General features: G+C 35.5%; 1 protein-coding gene across 6 annotated transcripts in view; it reads right to left on the reverse strand.

Annotated features, from left to right (window-relative positions):
* LOC117108841 (gamma-aminobutyric acid type B receptor subunit 2-like) overlaps nt 1-15,268 on the reverse strand; it is a 73,790-nt gene that overhangs the window by 8,750 nt on the left and 49,772 nt on the right. For all 6 annotated transcript variants that reach the window (XM_033251007.1, XM_033251006.1, XM_033251004.1 and 3 more), the window contains 6 exons: nt 6,556-6,726; nt 5,265-5,387; nt 4,572-4,637; nt 3,401-3,598; nt 2,589-2,828; nt 1,323-1,386 (listed from right to left, as the gene is read on the reverse strand). In XM_033251007.1, coding sequence (XP_033106898.1) covers nt 1,323-1,386; nt 2,589-2,828; nt 3,401-3,598; nt 4,572-4,637; nt 5,265-5,387; nt 6,556-6,726 — 862 coding nt within the window. The remainder of the gene's footprint in view (nt 1-1,322; nt 1,387-2,588; nt 2,829-3,400; nt 3,599-4,571; nt 4,638-5,264; nt 5,388-6,555; nt 6,727-15,268) is intronic.

Raw genomic sequence — 15,268 nt, forward strand, 5'->3', positions numbered from 1 at the left:
GTTTTGTCATAGAGGAAGAATTAAGAAGTAACAAAGTATATTTCAGTCCATTCAAGTAAGCAACACTCAACGAAGTTCACATAACATTGTTAATTGACTGTTAATTGCTATAAACATGGGTTAAGAATTGTTTATTTGTGATTTATGTTGCCATTGATCTCACCTAATTAATGCATTACATAATAAAACTTGATCACTGATCTACTGATAACACTGGCCGACTGAGGGCTTATTTTTTTTATCTGTATTATCACCTCATGAATATTAATTTTAATAATTAACACAAACAATTACAATAAAAAAATTGGTTTATAAATTGAGCTAAAAGGGAAACTATACATGCGAAAAACACGTATTTTTCAAATTTTAATGCATTTTCTGGAAGCTTGGGTAATTTTGGGCAATTTTTGCTGAATCTTGGGTAATTTCGACCCAGACATTGGGTATATCAAAAATTGTGAGTGGTCACGAATTTCACTAATTAATTCATTCTCCCTCTTGTGAAAAGTTGAGCTGCGTTGGGTTTACAGTTGTGGTTGCGGTAAGCGTCTAATTTCAAGTGGTTATCCCCAGCTAACAATGTTGTAACAAGATAATCTGAGATTATAAACTCCCGTCCTGTTGCGCCATATCATACTGAAAAATTAATGGCATTTAATTGCACGCCGACCGGACCACTTTAGCATAGGCCTCGCGTGACAAGCCCTTCAATCGCGCGAGTTTGCACGCCGGCCGGGATCGACCGCTTCCAGTCTGCTGGCCTTTCTGACTCTGGCCCGCTGCCGATCCGCTCAAGTCCGCTCGACCTAACCAAACAGGGCCGAACAATCCGTTCGAGCAGGCTCTGTCGGCTGTTACCGTCGGAAAATATATAAATAACATTTTAAAATCTGCGTATTACTTTCGATCAGCAGTAAATTTAAGGAGGAGCGAAATACATGTTACATTGTCAACATCTTAAGTAAATCGGTCCAGTTGTTTTTGAGTTATGCACACAAAAGGACAAACAAACCGCAAACAGACAGAGACAGGCATACACACTAGGCCTACTCACAGGCGCGCGCTATTGCAATACCCTTTACCTATCCTTCGGAGAGAGACTAGGGTAATGTACAGTTTGGTGTTTAATCGGTTGAAATATCGAGTGGAGTAGGCCTAATAGAAGAGACGACGTCATTGTTATTCAACTATTGAAACTGACTAGCTTTAAGTATCTTTAATGTTGCTTAATTTATAGTACAAAGGACCAGAGACCTAAAAATATAAAATTCGTATGAATATTATTAACTAGACTATCAGAATAAAAAAAATAGTGAACCTACTTTTTAATTGTGATATTTTTAGAATTCCAAGACTGTCTCCATTATCTGTGAATTTGATTGGTCCCTATGGAAGAAAGAAGATTAGTTATAATTAGAGGGAAATCATGAATATTTAAACGTCTATCTATCTATCTATCTATCTATCTATCTATCTTGTATTAATTTTTACATAAGTAAATTCAACTTCGCGGTTAAATATTCTTCAAAAGTCTTCAGTTTAACGGGCCTTTCTCGAGTGCCAAACTTAGCAACTGACCAATCAGAAAGGTGCGCGTATGTTTCACAACACACGTATTGTCCCGCAAACGAACGTATGTATGTATTGTACATTTACGCTATCTTTATATGTGACGTCACCAAAAATATTCAAGGGGGAGGAGCTTAGCGAAATGGTCCAATCTGATATTTCATAATTTTTTTCACAATAATATACAGAACATCAATGGTGAACAAATGATATTTTCTTCTCCATTCTCCAAGCCTCATAAAAGACAATTGGATCATCTGTAGTCTCAACCCTCCACTCGAAAGCGTCATAGAGTAACTTGATTATATCGCCTCACAATTCCTAATGATCCACTCTCGCCACTAACCTCAAGATAAAACTTGAGCTTTGTCAAATTTTACGTGACAAATAACTGTGACATACCCATATTCATTCATTCGGTCAGAACCAACATGCAATATTACATTATCATGCCTGAGCACATCACACAAATTCGTCACATAAAACTACTCACTAACCCAGGAACGATCATGCTTTATCGAATAGATCCCTTTATGAGGCTTAAACCCTGAATTATTGAATCTTAACTACCAAGCTGTTCAATTCAACTCATAAAAATAAGTGTTATGTTCTCTGTCGTCAAGCCTTATAAAATTCCCATTTGTAAGAAGCGGTTTGGCGCAGCGGGAACGGTTTGGTTTCCCAACTTCGAGAGGTCGGGGTTTCAATCCCTCGCTGTGCATTTCGCTGTAGCCCACAGTGCGTCATAGGCGTAAGGTGCCGGAACCACCGTTTTCTGCAATTTCGCTTGTGTCCTTGAGCAAGACACTTTATCTGCGTTGCTTCTCTCCACCCAGGAGTATAAATGGGTACCTGTTGGGGTTGCCTGCTCCTGCGCTGATTACCACCGTCTGCAACACTTAGCATGTGGACCCAATGACCAGGGAAAGGAACTGCGCTTTATAACCGCAAGGAAGAGGCGCATTATAAATGCCCGTACCAGTACCAGTTACAAAGACAACTTGTGATTACGAACTTACTGATACACCGAGGAAATCGACCGATTCAAGTTTTTCCTGAATCAAACCCGTGATGTTAAATTCATCGTCGTACGTAAAATTCAAAAGACTTAGGCCCTTCTCAGCCAAGACCGCTTCGGTTGCATTGAACGCCAACGCTGTAGCCCACACTGCGTCATAGGCGTAAGGTGCCGGAACCACCGTTTCTGCCAAATCCTCACCAAATTTTCTCAGCATCTTTTGCCTGTACCATTCTGGTGTCTGATAAATAGCATAATAATAGTAGTTATACAACTAACTCAACCAATACGGATTATTGAATAAAATAAAAATAATGATAGGCCTACATATCAATCAATCAATAATCAGGCCCAAACTCCGTTGAATAACGCCAAACAACCGATTTAAAAAAATCCTTCATAACATGGTAACGAACTTAGCCTGTTACTCATGACATGTCTTTAAACTATGGTTAGCCGCAAAATGGGAAGGTACGTAAACACATGGGTATCCGATATGTCATGACTAACATGATATTTTTGTTGCAGCTGTTGCATTCTCACTCTCTTCCCCACCCCAACGGTTTGACAAATAACAAGCCTCCTTGTCTGTTTTACCTCTTTTTGTTACAAATTTTAATAGTTTATTATAAAGTATTAAGTCAGTCAGTCAATCAATCAATCACTCCTTCAATCCATCAGTCAATTAATCAATCATTTAACCGATCACCCAACCCATCAATTAAATGACCATCCAATCAACTAAACATCGATCTATTGATCAATCAATTAATATCTATATGTGACTTGTTAAATTATAATATATTTATTTACATAATTTGAGATTGTGGGTTTGTCGATATCACTGAGAACATCCCAGGAAATTCCAATGTAGCCCTCGACAGCCTGTGCCATCTCTTCGGTAGTGCAGCCGTAGTGTAAATCTGTGTACGTCTTATTCCACCAATCCACTTGATAATAACCATAGATCATCCACACGTGATTGGGTCCAGTGAGGCCTTGTTTGTATGCCTACAATTGAAAAAAATGTTGCATATGAGCAGTTGGTGATACGGTGGTAAGGGCACTCAACTTTGAGTTCGGGTAGTTAGGGAGGGCGCTTTCAAATCCCACGCTTTTGTCCTTGGTCAATGTACCTTATTTACGTTTCTTTTTCAACAATAATAAGCGATACGTTCCAATATAGTAATATATAGAGTCTCAAACGGGCCTCTAACATTACAATTTAACCCCTGGTCATTCGATTCATAGAATAAATGTGGTGCAACATGGGAGTGGTTGAACAGCGTAGTGGTTAAGATGCTTTTTTAAAGATATTTAAACTTTATTGAAAAAAACATAATAATAGGTTCCAAAAGAAGCGATTGATTGTCATCTGAAATCATTCAAACTTTACGGTTACATTGAATACACAAATATACTTGAAAATAAGAACATAAAACGGATACTCAACTGTTGTTTACCCAGGCAGCGTCTGGGGGCTATAAGGTACTGCCATCCATAACCTAAAAACTATTGAATTATACAATTTAGTAAATAAATAATATATTAAAAAAATAAATATTAAATAATAACAATCTAATATGTTTCAAATATTTCTCTTTAATGTTGAAAGTGATGTCGTTTTACTTGGTTGTCGGGTGGTTAATAGTTTGTTCTAATAAAGTGGGCACTTGCCTTCTAATCCTAGGGTCCTGGGTTCAATTCCTATTACAGCAGGACTTTGTCTCACGACTAAAACAACTCCACTCCCTAAGCCTCATAAAGAAACTTCGCTGATTAAAGTATCACATTATTTCATTTATTTAAGAGGGCTCTGAATATCAGCCGAACTCCTAGGATACGCTGGTATGGTCACCCTCTATAAATTCTCCGCTCCTTGGGAAGTACGGAAGTTGCAAGCACTTTTATAGCATTTTACGATAAACGACACTATATAAATACAGAAAGTTATTAAACAAATAAGAAATAATGTTTTTCTCACCTGGCAAAATACCATGACGGCCTCGTATTCATAAAAGTTTCCAATGATTATTCGTGCATCTTTACGCTGTTTAGAATATAACATTACAAATTATTTTAGAAATTGAAGAAAGTACATTTTACATTGGAATCGAACACATTATAATAACTTAATGTTAATATTTTAAAAACGCAATTTTGACGAATCAACTTTCGTTTTCTCTAGAGGAACGCGCTGGACAAACTGTACAAAATAATATTTATGACGTATTCAAATACCGATACTATTTGCCACGCAGCAGAAAAACTTAGGCCTACTATTTACATAATTAATACTTATTTTGTTTACAACAATGCAGTTAAGAAGACTGTATGCTATACATGGCACTACAACAGTGCAATTAAGAAGAGTGTAGGCTATACATGGCACTACAACTGCACAGATAAGAAGAGTGTAGGCTATATCAAACACCTGTGTGAAAACAGTGCCGCAAATCTTAAACAGAGGATAAATTAAAATATAAGCGTAGAAACAACAAGCATGTGAGATGGCTCCATAAATATGCAAATATAATGAACTATCATGAATTTATTCACTAATTTGTTAAGGACATACTGGACTCGACACTTTTGTAAAATGCACTAAACTACCAAAAAAATATTAAACACATTTGATTTGAATTTATATCACTTTGAAACGCTACTATAGACTTACCTTTAAGAGTGCAAGGCGGTCGTTGGCATTATTGTGGTCAAAACTTTCTGCGGCGATGACTTCAAAGTCGTTGGTTGAATTCTCTGAATAAACCTGCAACTGAGTAGTAAAGTCCCGCATAGCCTAAAATGAGAAAACAAGATTCATTATTATTTGAATGTTATTTTTCAGGTCTAGGCAATTATTCACTTTCTTGTGGATGAACAAACAGATATTGTAATTAGCTTTAATACAGCACCCACTTTAATAAATAGGTATTATGGCGATGATATAAACCAATATTCGATCTGAGCATATGCGACAGTAGTGAGGGCGAATTCTTTAAAAAAAAAAAAAAAAAGAAGGCAAAACGTTTAGTTTAACGATACCTTTTGGATTGTCTCCACAGGAGCCCGTTCATTTTCGACGCCATCTACCGACGGTTATCATTTTGACGGATGATAGAGGACGCTTCAGAATTTGAGAATTACGTGTGTTGACCCATGGTTGACCCAAGTATGTTAAAACTGTTTACACTTTAGGTTAAGCCTAATTGTCCTACAGGCAGAAAACTGAATATTTATTGGTTGGGAGGCATTCTTCAATTTCCTTAGTTAATACAAGCTTAAATTATCAGAGGATCGCTGTCTTGCTACCAGTCGTTGAATGTTGTCTTAATCAGTAAAAACTATTTAAAATAAATATATTTTGGCACCAATGGCGTTCCATATTACTTATTTGCACCAATGGCGTTCCATAAAATTCAATAAATTAGAGATGTGTTGCATTCCATTTTTGTTACGTACAATCAATGTGTCCAAATGTTTTTGTTTTCATAACATTCATCTGTTCAATCTTTACTAGTACAAAGAGATGTAGTTTGTCATTTGTATACGTGCTGCCACGACAGCCTGTGTATGTGAGGGAATTAGTAGCATACATTCTATATGCCGTGAATTTCCGGTCCAGTTTCAATATCATTACTAGTCAACCTCAAGTTATCTGGTGCAATGACATGTTATTGTTTTATTGAGTTTTCAAGTCCATTAGATTAAATTCAATCATTATATATACAATGTGACCCGCGCATACTTAGTCAATCACAGCCTTACTGTCATTTTCTGTTTTTTTTTATTGTATTTTTATCATAAAACTCGATGTTAACTGCAACTAGGGTGGGAAGCCTATAATACACATTACAACATAGCATTACACAGCACGTAACAACTCAACGTGACGTAATATGCGTAACATAACATGAAACATAAAAATAATATATTATCATTCTAAAAATATAATACATTTATCCTACCGAAGAGGACACGTCTTGATTTGAGTGTAAAGTAGAAACCTTGGTCCAATTCCAAGCCTGAAGAAGCTTAATTCTTGGTCGGCTAAACTCGGAAGAAGACGGGATAGTTCGGTAAAGAGTCGGATGTGCGGTGCGATCAGATAACTGGGGCGAGTGAGATCCATATGAAATCTAACCAAAAGGTGTAAACAAAAAAATTCACTAAAGTAATAATTAACATTCATAATTAGGTTAAATTCAGAAATTGTTTTATACGGTATGTAAAATCGATTCTTGATAGGATTAAAGTTAACTTGGAGTTACATTATGGGTGCTAAGAAAATAATAATCGAAAATAAATAATAATTATTTAACCGTCATTATTCTTTTAACCTTACCATCACTAAAATTGGCCAAATTAAATCTTTTCATTCCATACGGTATAAATCTATTTTTCACTCAACACACATGATTTACTTATTAGCACTTGGTATTAACGATTGGACATGCACTTTCCGATTATCAATTTTCCGATCCGGAAACATTGTTTACTAAATTTATAATTGCAAATTTTGGATTGGCGAATCAGCACAATTGATGCAATAAATATTATATGTACACAGTAAACCGCTAAATGTATTAATAATGATAACAATTATATTAAAAATTAATATGAAAATTAGCCAAATTTGTTTTAATAAAACGATTTGGTTGTTGGATTTACACATTAAATATACAATATTGTAAACATACAATAACTAATAATATTCAAATAACTAAAGGTGTTTTTTTTTAGTGTAAGCCTAATTAATTTGTCAACAAAGAAAGATATTTTAGTGTAATTTAATACAGTCGTAAATATTGAGCTCCAGAGCTTCAATGTAAGCGATACACATATTTTATTTTTCTCTGAAGTTTTTGAGGTCATCACCAACAGTTTTTTTAAATTTTAAAATGGCAATCGGTTAAAGATATCGTTTGCTGCGATGTACCGCACAGACTTGACCCTCCTACACTAGAATCACGTAGGCCTATTCAGCGAAACACTCTGCCACTTAAAAGCTGCCGTATTAGAGTTCCATCTCTAAGTAGCCATTTGGCTTAAGAAATGAAACGTTAGCATTAAACTGAAGATGTTTTGTGTGTGGATTGAAGTGCATTGACATTATTCCAAAGTTTATCTTGCAGTCGTTGGCCATTCAGTCAAATTCTTCCCCTTACAGAGAGTAGCTGGTTTTGTATACACATCAGAATGTACTTAGTTTTATCTAAGGTAATGAATTCAAATACATTAATTTATTATCACGCCATCGTGTTGGGATTCAATATTTCGACATTAATTATGTCATCATCAGGAATTCCTGATGATGACATAATTAATTTATTATTACTTACACGTCATTTTCAAAACAATAAAATTAGCTTTAATATGTTGTGTGTACACTACTGATAAATCAACATATTTGAGAACAGATAGGAACTTCGAAATGTGGAGAGGAAAAGAGTGGTAATTTTGGGGACTTGGTGTAGGTAGCTTTTGACATCATTCATGATTGGCTAATACTATTATCTAGAACAGATTATGTTTCAAAATTCAATGATCATTGTACCTTGTACATCGCATTACAAAATAAACAGAGACTAGACATGGCCCGTACATTAAACTTAACATGAACGATATTTTGAGAAACCATTAGTCATGGCCTATCCATCAACCTAAAATTCGGTTCCCTTAAGCAATTGAATTTGCTACCGTTCTGTACGGTTGTAAATTATGAGCAAAAAGTAAGTGAATAAGAGATGCAATGCTACAGACGACTGTTAACATCATTTCGAGGAGAGTGGGGTCATTAATTACGAATAGGAAGATTACGGTACAGTATGTATATGAACAATTGCATCCGATACAGTAAACTTGATTTCTTCGGACATGTAATCAGAACGCATGAATCTAAGGCCAAGATGAGGACAAAAAAGACAGATCAAGGCCCAACAATTCAAATATAGATGGGCTGAAAAGATGGCTTGAATAATCGGACTTAATAGGGGTACCAAGACGTTTCCATGATTCAAGATTCTAGAAACTCTATTGTCTGATATACATAAAATACAAACAGAAAATTGGATTACTCAACAAGATTTAAACGTTATAAAAGAAATTTACATAAACACCACATAACACGTACAGCCTTAAAAATACACATCAGACAATAAAAAGAGTATAAAGACTTGAACAAACTTTAGAATAGAGCAAGATTTTTCAAGATCTGTTTAAACTCTGTTAAAACATTTAAAAATTTCGTTATAATTAAAACCTAGTCGCGCATGAATTTAAGAAGATGGATAGCCTATATCGCACAAATGAGTTTTATCCACAAAGTGATGTTCTTTGAGTCAGAATTCTGATGCCTGATCTGTTATAATTTTAAGCATTGTGTAGAGGATGTATAGAATCTTTCATTATCTTATATAATTTAAAGGCCACAGATTTTATGATTCCATAAGGGTGAAGGTCCACTACCCTGTAGTTTAATACGCGCAGCGATATCCACGACGAGCGGACTTGCGCCAACCGCTTCATACCGTAGACCAGATGCGTAGACAACTCACAATCTAACGTAAATTCAGCTTTGCGAAGTGAAGTTATTATAATTAAATCTACGAGTCTTTAGAAGTAGAGAGTTAGCACAGATTGCACATACAAGGTGAATAAATTAAGATTGTCTAGTCTCTTAGCAATATTTTCTAGGATAGCCTAGAATGATAACTATTTCCACTGATCCATTATTTTGTTTGTTTTTAATATGAGAGATTTAACATATCGAGTAAATGCAAATTTAGGACCGACAAGCTTATGAATGAGAAGGCCATTTCTTCTGCTGAACTTAGGCCTACATCTCCCTGTTCCGACTCAACAACAGTCGCAGCTGTGGTCGATATGTTTAGATTGAAAGGAGATTTTGGCGGGTTAATTATCCTAAAGGCAATTTGCCGCTATGCAACCTCACAATCAAATGTGAGAGAAATGAAATAAAGAGTGTTCAATGTGAGAATATGACGGCAAATGGACTTTTCGGAGTGTCAACTAAATTGAACAACTGACCAATCAGGGCAGGTCTAAAAACACACGGTTGTCTCAAAAACACAGGCGTTTAAGAACGTATACACCGTCATTCTGTGAGAACTCGGCAACAATATCTAATAAGCGATGCGACTTAGCGAAAAGGTCCATTCCGTCAAAAGACGAAACAGAGAATTCAGCCTCTCCCAGACACGTAGCGCCTCTCAACGATGGCATTCATATGGACATATGGACAAATCATTTTTAATGCTAGTGTTTAATAGCATTTTCTTGTTCTGATTGTAGCACAATGCACTATGAATAAACTAAACCACAACTAAATTGGTAAATTAACAATTGTTTGCAAGACGTCTATTAACTAAATCTTGCTGCGTGTTTTGTTATTACACAAACAAACGTGGCAGTTTATGCGTCGATATCCATATCCTGGTACGTCGTTCTAATTAGGCAAATCTAAAAGACAATATCTGCGCGGCCCCTAACGAAAACAGAGACATTCATAGGATAACTGGATTTAATTTTATTCCTAGTAACGTGTCATTAGGGACCAACCGAGGGACGTATAATACATAACTTGTCATATGAAGTCGTTAGGATTTTAGTTCGTCTCCTAAACGGCGTGTTCTTGGCTTAAATTTAAGCTATCCAATAGAAGAAACGCAAATCTACGAGCGTACTCCATTAGATGGTGAACTATTGGCATTCGAGAGAGCTTATAGTAAGACGCAAGAAAGGGGGAAGTCCGCTTAAGGACACAGATATAAAATAACCCATCGAGTTCGCTTATCCCCAAATTCCAGCACTCTTCATTGCGGTTCATTCAGGTAGTCCTACTACGAACGAGAAAATATTCAGCATCACCACAGCACCGAAATGTAGGTCTACACCGTCGAAAAAGAGGAGCTGAGAGGCCGTAGGAAAGACTTACAGCCCAGCTAACAATATCACGTAATAATAACGTTATAGTATTTTTACAGATTGGTGATAAGAACGTTATTTTGTAGAACCATATGTACGCACTTATAACCTAATTTCAGAACGTCACAGTGTTTGAACGTTCTTACAACGTTGTGATAACGTTATTTTGTGACATACCTAACCACAACGTTCGCGAACGTTATAAGAACGTTTTGTGTTTGCTGGGAGTATGCAGAATGATTAATAGAAGGACGATTTAAAGTTAGGCCATGGCCTTTCCGAAGTGTCAATCAAACGTAACAACTGACCAACCAAAACAGGGTCAGGAATAAGCGTTTGTCTAACAAGCACACGTGTTGTCTCACAAACGCACGTGTTGTCTCACTAACACACGTTTTGCCTCACAAACGCACGTGTTGTGTGTCACAAACGCACGTGTTGTCTCACAAACGCACGTGTTGTCTAACAAGCACACGTGTTGTCTCACAAGCACATGTGTTGTCTCACAAACGCACGTGTTGTCTCAAAAACGCACGTGTTGTCTCACAAACGCACATTTTTTTTCTCACAAACGCACGTGTTGTCTCACAAACGCACGTGCTTGAGTATGTCTTAAAGCCCCGTCCACAGACTATCACATCTTATTTAAAAAATAAAAAAAAACATGTGACATGCCCAAATATGGTGATGATCCATATGTAGGCGCATCATGACTAAGTATGGGTACACAACAGATTTTTTTGGCAAATAACATAGAGACTCTCGTATTTTGCTCTTATTAATAACCTTTCACATTTGATAGTCTGGACAGGGCAACAAAATGCAAGGGGCGGGGCTTAGCGAAAAGGCCAATTTAAAAATGAAGTTTTTAGAAGACACTGAAAAATATATAGAAAAGTACCGGCGCGGCAACCTTTAAATTATTCACGTGGGTTGTCCGCTCGTCGCCGTCTGCTTGATATCTTTAATACATTCTACTGATTGGCCATATTAATTATATTATTTAAGGACATGCTGTATGAAGACCTACTTAAGATAAACTGGTAATGACGATCATATTATGTATAACAATTATTTCTATTACGTTTATTTGTTTGTGTTTACATGAAGAATGTCACTTACCGGTGAAATTTTTAATGAAATCAATTTTCAAAATAAAAATAGATTTGTCAATAATCATTCCCATTTACTAATCTTTAATCTATAATACAAAAATAATCTTCAATGTCACTTATTTTTTGTGCTCTAATGCGTGGATGTTTATAGCGTTATACTTTTTTTGCACTAACAATACACGTAATTTCCTCTCGCAAATTATTTAATGACCGTACTATAGTACTTAAGTGCGGCCCGCCTTCGGAAAGTACGTCAACGAGTATAAAACACCGTGTTTTATTATGTTCGTTAAATGACTTTATAAGTAGATTCGTAGACGATACGTGTTGAAGAAATTAATAAAGAAAGTATAATGGTAAAATAAAATCGAATTTCACTAACTGTATGAAACATAAATTCAAAGTTGGCCGTCTTTTCCAATATCGTTCTTGAAATTATATTTAGGCTTATCATATTTCCATTATCATTGCCCTCGTCATCTTAATAATCATTACCATTAGTATCATCCTCACTTATTATTATTAATATTAATATTTTATTATTATTATTGTTATTTTTTTATCATTATTATCAACAACATTATCATCACCACCATCATTACCATCTTTATTTTTATCAAATTGTATACGGTATGCATACAATATTTAAATATACCAAAGAAATCGTATGTTTTTATCACCGCTGTCCACAAAGTATTAATATTGTCCAATTTTGTCACTTACATGCAGCAAGGTTGTATACGATTCTTTATGCCGCCTGTACTTTAGTAAGCTTTCTTTAGTCTAGATTTCGTACGCATAAAATCAAATCAGCAAAGAAAGTGCGCTACTGGCTGAAGTAAATACCAAAATATTACAATGTTAAAATATTCATAAGGGGCTTACACCAATACCCCTGGTACTTCCTACGACTTAGTCGGAACAGCGTCTTACACGATAATCATCGCAGCTAATGGTTTCAGGTACTTAGGGTAGGATTTTAGTTAAGATAAAAGATATACATATAGGGTAGGCATTAACACAATTCACTAACTATATATCACATGTATCGACTACTGAGAGTACTTAATCCTTGGATAAAAAAAATCGCACGACATCTCCCACGTGTTTGCGTCATCATTTATTTCTGGTCCCACTTTGAATGCTTCTAAAAATGTAAATATACTGAGATACTCATCTTTGATTAGTGACACAGTCGCTTGTTAGAATGTATTTTAGCCACACCCTTTTTGCGTTCACGAGACGGGCAATTTATAATAATAGCGGTCTCTGTCCTCTACACGTTTCATGATTCAAGATTCAAAATAACTTTATTGCAAATTAAAAAAAAAATTGAAATGTACAGAATAATTTAATGAGATAATATTAAAAATGTTTAAAACATTTAAATTACCCCCCAGTATGTTAATACTATAACATATTATCAAGAGTATTTGATTGCTTTCATACAATTTATTCAAAAATGGATATCGTTTTATAGTAGAATTTTGTATTGTTAGGCTTGAGGTTGGAAGGGCGTCCATAACAGGTATACAACAATGCTGATTAGAATTACCGGTAATTTTTATATCCAACGTATAGTATAATCTTCCCAATTTTATTTTCATATTTCATACATTTTTAATAAAAGATGAATTTATGATTATGCACTATTTTGTTTTCATCCTACTAAAGCCTTGCTACTTTAGATTAGATAATCCGTATCCTTACCGGATATGACGTCATAAAAGTTTGCTTGCATAATAACACAATTGCACCAAGTTGATGACATTTTCTCTGCATTAATAATTAATATTTGCATCAATTTATATTATTAGGCGTAAGGTGAACCTAATAAATACAGGAAACAAAAAGATCATCATACCCTCAGGTTCCCCAAAAGGTTGAGGGCCAATTTGAAAATAGGTCAGGGCCTCTCTATCGGTTTGTTCCAAAGATCAAAGAGTTTAGTCATATGGGCCTAACTATCGAAAGCAAACATTATGCATATTACTGAGTACAAATGGAGATCCATTTGAAAGCGCCATTAAACCAAATTGTGTTACGGCTAATTTTGGAGCATTGCTTATTGGTAAATGTTTTTCAAAGAGCTGTAATTAAGAATCTAGTATGCTGTAGGTTCTAGCAAAGAAGGAAATACCGAGAAGAGCCAAATCTCATGTGTTTGAATATTGACTCTTTAATCACAGATAAATATATATTTAAAGTTACCGATTGTCTACAGGCTCATCTAAAAAGCGTGTTATTATTATTAGGCCTACATGCTACCTGTTCTGGGACACAATCATTCGGAAACTGTTCATTTGCTGTTCTTTGAAAGTCTAATGCCTTTACTGGATACAAGCGAATATGAATTTACGATCACGTAGACGTTAAACGGTAAAAAGGATCCCTAGCGATTTCTAAGATCAGCGTCTCGAATCAACAGCAAGCTGAATTCAGGCATAAACACGATACTTATCGCATACTGAAAGCCCCAAGACAATGTTGTCTTAATTGCAAAACAATCGCTGTAGTTGCATTATTAGACAAACTAATACTGATGTAGAGAGTCGTAAGCCACCCGCGGCTAATTATAGACTCGATAAAGTGTTGTAGTCGAGAAAAAATTATTGGATATTTGCTTCCGGGGAAGGGGAGCTTTAATAGGTATCTCTTTGGATATCCCGTTTTATCATATAACCTGATTAATTCCATTACTGTTGAAACAGTTTAATATATAAATTATGGACTATGATTATAATTATTTCAAACTAGTTACAGTTGAGTTCAACTCAAACTTACCCTGATATGAAATGCATAAACAATATTTTCCCTCAGCCTATCAAATTTACGTAAGTTTGATTGACTGAAAATCAACTCAGTTTCGCAGGGATTCAATAGGTACACTACCCATTAGAAATCCACACACTCACCTACATTGTTGCATTTGCTGATTCGAGTGTCAGTAGCGTCGAAGGGATTTTCATTACCTCATATTTTTTTATTACTATTATTTTGTCTTTACATTATGTCAATGAGGAAAATCCCCATGTTCAGTAAACTTAGCAATCTATTTTTTTCCTTTTTTTCATAACCCATTTCTATCCTATTCTTTAATCAATTTTTCGTACTCGGGTCGTATTCAAACTTTGTCCAACAAAGACCATAACTCAATTAAATGTAATTTGTTTAATTACACAAGCTAATAACAATGATGTTTTATCTTCGAGCAAATTGTGGACTGTTTTTGTGACGTAAAAAACTACGTGCTTGTTATAAGGCAACAATATCGGCATGTGATTGGTCAAGTTCATATATTTTAAGACCGGTTATTTAGCCTGTTTTTTCTCAAAATGTACATTAACTAAAAGGGAGAATTTCCATTATACGTGATAATGATACGGTAGTCACCAACGATTTAATCATTATCCGCCTCCAAAGATGACTTTTAAAGCGCCTACAGCATCAATAGACCTTTCCGCTAAGCTCCGCCCCTTGGATTTTGTTGCTAAGGTCCCACAAGACGGCAGTGTTAAAACATACGCGAACACGTGCGTTTGTGGGACAACACGTGTGTTTGTGAGACGCGTGCGTATTTCTAGCGCTGTTCCGATTAGTCGGTTGTTAAGTTTGATTG

Source organism: Anneissia japonica, unplaced genomic scaffold, assembly GCF_011630105.1.
Source record: "Anneissia japonica isolate Jap-2015-1 unplaced genomic scaffold, ASM1163010v1 scaffold6417_len956965_cov193, whole genome shotgun sequence".
Classification (NCBI taxonomy): Eukaryota; Metazoa; Echinodermata; class Crinoidea; order Comatulida; family Comatulidae; genus Anneissia; species Anneissia japonica.